Source organism: Hippoglossus stenolepis, chromosome 18 (assembly GCF_022539355.2).
Source record: "Hippoglossus stenolepis isolate QCI-W04-F060 chromosome 18, HSTE1.2, whole genome shotgun sequence".
Taxonomy (NCBI): domain Eukaryota; kingdom Metazoa; phylum Chordata; class Actinopteri; order Pleuronectiformes; family Pleuronectidae; genus Hippoglossus; species Hippoglossus stenolepis.
The window spans coordinates 14,151,187-14,160,181 of record NC_061500.1 but is presented as its reverse complement, the minus strand read 5'-3'; the positions used below and the strand labels follow the sequence as shown (position 1 = coordinate 14,160,181).

The following is an 8,995-nucleotide window of genomic DNA, read 5'->3' as shown; positions in this document are numbered from 1 at the left end:
ATTTTACCCCCAGGTCATGTCTGAAAAAGGCTTCACATGGAGGAGGCAGGATTTATGGCCCAAATTGCAGTCAGCCACTAGATGGCGACCCTGACACTTTGGCTTCACTTTTGATGAGAAGTGACGTCGTCCATCTTTATATACACTATGATTGGAAACATTTGATAATATCACTCAAAATACAGAGATTTCCACGTGCAGTGAACATTTGGGCAAACAACTGAATTAATTCATAAATCACTAATAGCTTTCTGAATGAGAGCATGATGAGAGCTTTAAGGCGCGGAGCTGGACTTTGTGTTTTTGGTTCATTCAATAATTCTGCTCTATGGGCAGAGGAGCGGGTTTCCGGTGGGCTGCTGTGATTGGACGGCCGCTCGGCTGCCGGGGCCCGTTTGAACACGCAGCTCGGCTCGCCATTGGTCGGACACGTGTGTGGGGCGTGTCGCTGGGACTGCCCGGCTGTGTCCGGGTAAGATGGCGGCGGAGGAGCAGTGCTCGGCACCACCTCGATGGCGGTCTATTTCTCTGACTCACGTCGAGTTCGCGGAGGGTACGTACACTGCACATCTGTCTCTGAGCACCGAAGCTCCTCGCTCCACCGGCCGCTGGTTATCTGACCGCAGCTTATGGGTTTTTTCTCGCGCACTGAATGGACGCGGCCGTTGGCGACGCTGCCAAATAGTGAGACTCGCTAAAAGCCCGGTGGCAGCAGGGGAACGCAGCCCGCACTGCTAAATTGTGAGACAGCCACGCATGCGCAGTGAGCAGCAATGTCCACAATGAAGGCTAGCTAGCCTGCTAGCTGCCTTCACATCGACTTTGGTACAATTAACGAGGAGTTAGCGAATGTGTCGTGTCTTGTAAGAAATATTCTACAAACTCAGGCGTTAAGAAAAGCTAAATATGATTTTTTAATGTAGCCGAAGCACATAGCTGTTCACCTGTGTAGCATTGTAGCTAGGAGTAATGCCAACGCAGTAGCTAACTCTATGGACGGACACTGTTTAGTACAGCTAGCATAACCCTCATAAGATCAAGCTGACCTAGCCAACCTAATGAAATATTATGGTCTGCAAGATGAAGGTGTAGCTGCTTCCTGTCTGTGGTCACTGCTACATCACTGTTTCAGCCATCCGGGTTCACTGGGTCTCAGAGTGTCACTCCCACCACCAGGTGACTGTTCCGGGGTTTCTAACACCACCACTGTGTCTCTGTGTTGCAGGCGATCTAACGGGACAAGTGCTGGCCTACATCAGCCTCCTGCCCATAGCAATCCTCGTGGGCTTTGTCACGCTCATAGTGTTTAAACGGGAGCTGCACACGGTGAGTCCTGCACGTGCACCTGGAGTTTGGTATTCCAGAAAGAGCATCATCACGTTTTAAAAAAGACAATCTGAGAAGTTGTCAACTGACTCGCGTGGCCGTGCTGTCAGACAAGCCACACGTTTATTTGTGCTAATGTGTTGACCTGTGTTGTTGTGGTGTTTTCAAATGAAGATTTCCTTCTTTGGTGGGCTGGTGCTGAATGATGGGGTGAACTGGGTGCTGAAGCACATTCTCAGAGAGCCGCGTCCGTGTGCAGGTGAGTGAAGGAGCGAGCTGTTGGCTTTAGTCTGTCGCAGTGTTGGGCAACAGTACAACAACATCACAGCCGCCAGAATATCTTCCTCTGTTATCTGTGACCCGTTATCGCGAGTTCAGCTGTGTGGTTTATCTTCATCTTGTTTGTTTTTGGGTCAGATGCTGACAGTACGATATATACTACACATTCTCTAGTAATAGCTGTTTTAAATACAGTTATTGTTTTTATTAGGCTACACTATATACACTAAATACAATGATTTATTGATATGTGTAATAATATAACTACATAAATAAGAGAAATTTGTGTCATGTTAATGAAAACCGTTACATGTAGCTTTTGAAGAACTGAAATATAAAAAGTATTCCTAATTGGATATATACTGTTTTATCACCCAACCCTAGCCAGATATTTGTATGTTGTTCTTTTTTGCTCTTAGTTATACATTTTGGTTGAGTTGATAGTTTTGAATTAACACTAACAATTGAGATGAACTCGATGCAGTAAATAAATGTTTACATGAGATTGTGTTGTCTTTCTGCAGGGGCTCACACAACCCTGTACTCAGATTATGGGATGCCATCCGCTCACTCCCAGCTTATCTGGTTCTTTGTTGTTTACTTCTTTCTTTTCCTTTATTTAAGGTGAGTTTTTTTCTTCTGGCTTTTGGGGGAGTTTTAAGGGTGGAGATGTTCAGCTGTGAAATTCTTAGAAGTATAAAATACTGTATTATTTTCTGTTCGTTTCAAGTTGGATTTTAAACTATTTAATGTCACTGGCATGTTTTCATATGAAATGACAAAGCAGACTAAACAGTTTCACTTCCTGTAATGTTGAATAGTTGTCATGAAGACCTCAGGCCCACCATTGATTTCCTTGTATTCATGTTAAATTTACATTATAAATATTTACATCTGTTATTTAATGGGTTTATTCCAGGGTATGTATTTCATTATTACAGTTATTGCGTATATTTAAGAACTCATCAGATGTTTTCATTCCACCTTCACATGAAGTAGATGCCATGATGTGAGCTCATCCTCATCTCTTCTTTCAGAATGCATCAAACGAACAATGCTCGATGTGTGGACTTGCTGTGGAGACACGTACTGTCCATCATCCTGTTGGGCTTGGCCTTATCGGTCTCATACAGCAGGTAGGTGACTGACTACCAAGTCCTCCTCCCACCTCCTTCAAATCTTCAGATGATTCCTAAAGTCTGAGGTTTATATAAAAGTGCAGCATGATAAGAGAGATGATAAAATGTGGTAGTATTATTTCGGTAGTTTTATTAGGTGCTTATTGTATGGATGAGTGTAAGAGCCTGGGTATACACAGTGACCCCTTTTCCACGGGCCGTGGAAGGCAGTTCAAGGGCCGGTTCGGGTCCAGAGCTCAATCTTCCACCAGTGTTTCAATGTCCTTGTCCTTGTTCAAAACTATTAACTGAATCGCACTGCAACACTAGAAGGCTCAAGTGGGACAAAACAAAGAAAAGATAATTTAATTCAGTTTACTTTATCCAATACCAATCTTTTAATATATGCTGTGACTGGCCCCGATATTGATCCTTTTGATTGACTTTGGACATCTATAAGTATAATAGAATGAATAAGTGTTAAAACCAAAGTGTTTGGTGTTTTTCAGTATTTCTATGTATTGTCAAAAGGAGTTTTTACTCCTCATATTTTCTTTTATATATTTTTGTACCTTGTAGTCTGTGACATGTTTTCTTGTTGTGAGATTGTACTATCTTACACAAGTGTGTACGTGTGTATCTTACCAGGTGTATGGTATTAATGGAAGTTATAGAGGGAATGTAGTGAATGGAGTACTTTTTCATTTAATGTCAATCAGCTAATTGATTAGTCGACTAGACGGCTTTGAAAATATATGAATGTCAATAAGCATGCTATGTTTTACCTTTACCAGTACTTGTACTGGTGGGAGGATGAGAGAGTAGTTTAATAATGTTGGGTTGATCAGCTGCTCACTCTTTGGGACAAGAAACCAAATTTTACAAAAAACACCATTTTGACTGTGAACACAAAAGTTTTGACACTACTTAAAATACAAAATTTTCCTTTCATTCTCAGAGTGTACCTGTTGTATCACAGCTGGAGCCAGGTTTTCTACGGCGGAGTGGTCGGTAGTACGATCGGAATAATCTGGTTCTTTATCACACAAGAGGTGCTGACACCAATATTCCCTAAAATAGCAGCGTGGTAAGTGGCACTCTCATTTCACTGCCTCCTTCTTGTGTCACAGGGGAAGACGATTTTATCCTCAGCCTGAATAAGTGGATCAGACTGCTCCATTATGGTTCCACTTGTATACTGTAATTCTCCTTTTTTGTAACTCACAGGCCAATATCAGAGTACTTCCTGGTGCGAGACACAAGCCTGATTCCCAACATCCTGTGGTTTGAGTATACAGTGACCAGATCAGAGGCAAGGTAAGGGACTATGCCACGTCTATCACCACTACAGCCCAGTTACACCAGAAAGTGGCACAGTCAAGTCTGCCTACACCTCCTCTACAGGTGACATAGGCTACATTATTAATGAGGATGCAAATAACACCAGGGCTTTCACTTTTTCAAAAAAATCGAGTTCAAATACATTTATAATAACATGCTCCAGCATTTGTGAAAGCTACTGGCAAAGTTGAGTTTGCCAAAATGTGCATTCAGAGGAGGTGGCACACTTGACGTTGCTCTTCTTGTCTGTTGTGCCTCTGCTGCTTCACGGTGGCAAACTAGAAAGTGTATCCGCACATTTGTTGTCTCTGTAATCTAAGACCAGAAGCTTTAAGTCCACAACCAGCCTTATCTTTGTTTTTAACTTTGCCACCCAAAATACCCCCCACACACTGTTTCTCTGATGCTTTACTGTTGTGACTGTCTGCTTAAGATGACTTTGCCCGCAAGTGTCCTCCAGTTCCATAGCAACCATTTCTAGCCTGATATATGTGGGAACTGTCGGGTTTCTCTATAGACTTAAGGTCTTGACCTTATTATCTTATGATTTGGCTCTTAAATTGGAATAAACAGAATATCTTTTATTACAATTGATTCTTCATTTTCCCATGAACTTTTTTGTGAAGAACTTTGTAACCTCGTTTAGATAAGTGTTATACAAATAAAGTTATTATAAGTGGCAGCTAATTGGAGCTAGTTTGCATGCTGGGAACATGCTTGTCTGTCATAAAAGATATGATAGTCCTAATCAGAACATTATAATTTTGCAACAGCCGTAGACAGATGCACAAACGTTAACCTGGACTCAAGAATGAACTGATTACACTCAAAACACATCTTTTGGCCATAACAGAAGAATTAATATGCTACATGTATATAAACTATTGATTGAGGCATACAACTAGGAGGTGGTAATTCTAGTTTTCTAATTGGACCTTTAAAGTTTATCCATAACTATTTTTAACATCGACCTCAATTCATGGCACAGAGGTCTATTCCTTCTGTGACCTCTTCTTTCTCTTCTTGAAATGTTAGAAATGAATGTTTGAAAGCCTCTTCTGAGTCTGATCCTGATTCTGAAAACTCACTGATAGATCACAGTTTTAAAAGCTTGTGTGACAGTGACCTTTAGTCTGTTACATTCGTTGCGTGACTCAACTTTTCTTCTTCTCCTTTCTAGGAACAGACAACGAAAGCTTGGAACAAAACTTCAGTGATCTACGCAGTTCTGTTGTGAGACTGAGTTTAGGACCACACACACCTACACACACAAAAACAAATGCTCACTTGACAAAAACACACTGGAGAACCATCTTTTGGACTGACATGGTTGCAAGGAGTAAAGGGCAAAAAAAAAAAAAAACGTTTACAGGTGGCGAAAGAGTGCCTGGACCTGGCCCAGAGCCTACAGCCTGACCACGTCCGTCCACACGCCTCTCCTTCTTGTACAGCTTGCTCAAAAGGCTCTTCAGTGCATGCAAGACTGTGCAAGAGGCATAATATTTAATGATAGATTAATATATAGATTTTAACTATAAACGCACGCTGACAGAAACGGTGTACTGTAAGAGATTCAACGGGCCAAAAAAGGAGGCTATGGTCAAATTTCAAACAAATCAGTGAGCGTCATTGCAGCATGTATTTAGTGATTCCTTTTCTTTTTTCTTTTTTATATATTCTGATGAATAGCTGGTGGGGGGTGGGGGGGTTATGGCTAGGTTTGAGGGGGGTATGTGAAATTACCCATTTTTCATTGTTATATAATAGAAAAGGAACAATTTCTAAAAATAAAAAAAATTGGTTATGATGTAATATACATGAAAATTTGCACTTTGTGAAATAAAAAAAAAAAATACTAACACTAGTTCAATGTTAAGACCCTCTCCCTCTTCTCCCTCATCAGTCTTTGCTTTGTGTCGATGACTGTCGGTCGTAATATATTAGACCTCAAAGCTGATTTGCGAGCAATGTAAATTTTATGTACCTTCTGTACTATCGAGCATCCAGGTGGTTTCTGCTCATATCCACGTTTTTTTTAGGCATAGCGAGGCTGAATCGCAGCGGCGGGTTTCAGTTGTTTTTGTTGTTGAACACACTTAGGACTGAGGTGGTGTTTTCTCAGTGCCTCACACACAGTAGCAGCCTGGGAACAGACTTCTGGGAATCAGTTTTTTTTATTCCGTTTCTTGTTTTCTGGTGTTGCGGAGAACACTTTTCTTTTTACCTGCATTTCCAAGATAACATTCCATATCATTTAGTGAGATACATATTGACTGCTGAGGGGAGTGTTTTCTTTTTTGTATTATTTTTAAAGAAAGGAGAAAAAAAAAAGGCCTCAGGTCAGTCGTAGCATGTGATTATGCTTAATTCCTCACAGCCCACGGCAGCTAATGTTGAAAGCTTCCAAGTGGGGATCTGAAGCTAATTTCAAACTTGTCATATCATTAGCTCAACAAAGGGAAGTAGTTCTCTTAGAATTTGATTTTTTTCCCCATGTGTAACCTATATCAGGCTGAATAAAATTGTGTTTATGTACGATGGATGGTTCCAGTGTCATGATTAAAGTGCAATCTTTTTGCGTTTATAATGCTGGTTAATGCGCTGATAACGTGGTTATTGTGCGTTTGAGCAAACAAGGCATTTGATATTCTAATGAACTTTTGTCTAGTCACTGCATTTTACTGGTGTGCATCACTCAGTCTAGTGTCGACCTGTCATCTGATCGATGTGTCACCTCATCATTCTAACCGTTGACCAAAGATGGATATCATGACAGCCGCCAAAAGAGAAGCTAAAGAGTCTGTCGCCACCTGGTGACTGGCTGCAGTATAGATCATAAATCCAATGTTGTCAAAGATGTTTGTTGTAATCTTAAGGAGTTCACACATTGTTTATTTAGTGCTGTTAATTTATTTTTAATATTTGATGCCATAAAAATGGACTGAAACGTCATGATTGACAGCTGAGACTCAAACGATTGGTCGAGCATGTTTGTGGGCGGGACCTTGTTACCAAGGCTCCATCCCCTGTATTTCTGGATAGTAAGAGGAAGTGGAGACGTGTCGTCCATTATTAAATAATTATAATTATTACCATTTTCAGATTTTAGCATGTTGATGCAACGCTGGGTTCAATGATTACCATGGTCGCCATCATAGTTTACCCATTAGCATGCTAACATTTCCTCGTTAGAACTTAACTTAAAATACAATTGAGTTTGATGGGAATGGCTTGGGTTTGGATAAATTGAAACGTTGCCCTGAGGGTGGTGCCAGAGGAGGAAATCACCGAAGGATTTTCAACTCATCCTGAGGGATGTATTAGTAACTATCAAACTTCATAGAGGTCCATTTAGCAGTCATTGAGAAGTGTTGGTGACCTAATTCATTGATATTGGGTCTTAAAGAACCCAATCCAGCACAGCTTTGTTGTATTTCATGGTCCAACAGTAGCTGAGATATTTTGTCAGATGGACTAAAACACTGTAATGTAGAAATCCCTGCTTGGATTGGCCAAAACCTAAAACAAACTGTTGGCTATATAAATACAAGAATCTACTCTGTGATGTCCAAAAAGGATTATGTACCCTAAATACAGGTTGTCATGTTATACGTGGTGTCCAGTGGTAAATTAGCCAGTAGGTTAACGCCCTATCAACAACAAATTATGTATCTGCTCCAAAACTATGCATTCTTCCTCAGGCCACCCCCTTCCCTCTACAAAATGTCACAGTGATCACTTCAGTGTAATTTTTGAGTAATCCTGCTCATAGACATATATTATGATGAAAACAACGTCATTGGCAGAGGTAAAAAATATATTGCAGTATTTCTTTGAGACGGAGGCATCTGAGGACAGTGTGTATGTGACTGATTTATGATGACAAATGGCCTTGTGCTCAGTTTAAACAATGTGCAGGCTCCTCGTCTTGTGAAGGGAGCAGCATGTATTTCTCTCCTCGCGCTCTCATCCCAAACGCGCCTGCTGAACATCACTGAAGGTAAAACTTCAGGCTCATCCTCCTGAGTCAAGGAGTGCAAAAGGAACATCTGCCCTATTTAAACAACCCATTCCATTTTTGATTCCCTTTCCAGGTCTCACCTCAGGCTATCCCCAAACCCCCTCAGGGAATGGGCACAGCCTAGATAGAGATGATGAAGAGCTATTTCTATTCCTCGAAGCCATTTCCTCTGACCTGCATTGTTTGGATGAGCGGTTCAGTAGAAACCTTGACTGACTTTTGTGATCAGATGTTTCATTCTGGTCAGTTGAAGTTTTAAAAAGTCATGGCCACAGTCAGCGATGGTCATGTACACACGTCAGTCCAAACATGTTCCAAGAATCAAACAGGATTCACTGACGTCCACTGGTTAAAACTTGTTATAACATCATCACGGCGACACAGAGCTTAATTCAAAGCAGCTGAAGCCTTAGAATAACATGATGAAAACAAGGTTTTAAAATGTATGTTCTTCCACAGCCTCACTCTGAATGTTATTTCTTCCAGTGGAGTGAAATATTTAACAAGTAAAACATATAAATGTATAACTAGTGGCAATGAATATTGCAAATGTACAGTGTAGGCGATGTCTGTAGAACACGGTAGAGTACATAATGTGCTCAATAGATCCAGTTTGGTCTTTATACTCAGTGAGGAAATGGACAATTCCCAGTTTTCTTTTGAACTTTGCATTAGTTAAAGGAGAGTAAAGCTGTCGGGTGAAGTGAGTTTTATTCAAAGGAAAAATTTTAGATTTTTAGATATAAGGGTCTGATGACGCAGTGTTTATAAATGAGTAAGTAAGTAAACTTATAGGAAAGAAAACCTGAGAATTAAACTTTGATTGTTTCTTATTTGCTGTGGGTCAAAACACAACAAGAGAGGAGAGGCACCAATGATAAATCCTAGTGCTCTTGTTAGAGCTCAAGAG

At 40.7% G+C, this 8,995-nt stretch overlaps 1 protein-coding gene across 1 annotated transcript; it reads left to right on the top strand.

Moving 5' to 3' along the window:
* The first annotated feature begins 436 nt into the window (after positions 1-436).
* On the top strand, positions 437-6,604 carry dolpp1 (dolichyldiphosphatase 1). Its single transcript, XM_035141531.2, has 8 exons — positions 437-553; positions 1,226-1,326; positions 1,501-1,585; positions 2,130-2,229; positions 2,643-2,741; positions 3,682-3,810; positions 3,951-4,040; positions 5,245-6,604. The coding sequence occupies exons 1-8, from the start codon at positions 478-480 to the stop codon at positions 5,279-5,281; spliced, it is 717 nt and encodes a 238-aa protein (XP_034997422.1). The 5' UTR covers positions 437-477; the 3' UTR covers positions 5,282-6,604.
* Positions 6,605-8,995: the final 2,391 nt, after the last annotated feature.

What these genes read in the sequence shown, in the direction of transcription:
- dolpp1 (XM_035141531.2), top strand. Translation starts at nt 478, where the DNA reads ATGGCGGCGGAGGAGCAGTGCTCGGCACCACCTCGATGGCGGTCTATT. An exon ending in TCACGTCGAGTTCGCGGAGG is followed by an intron (nt 554 to 1,225) that starts GTACGTACACTG and finishes TCTGTGTTGCAG; the next exon opens with GCGATCTAACGGGACAAGTG. An exon ending in TTAAACGGGAGCTGCACACG is followed by an intron (nt 1,327 to 1,500) that starts GTGAGTCCTGCA and finishes TTTCAAATGAAG; the next exon opens with ATTTCCTTCTTTGGTGGGCT.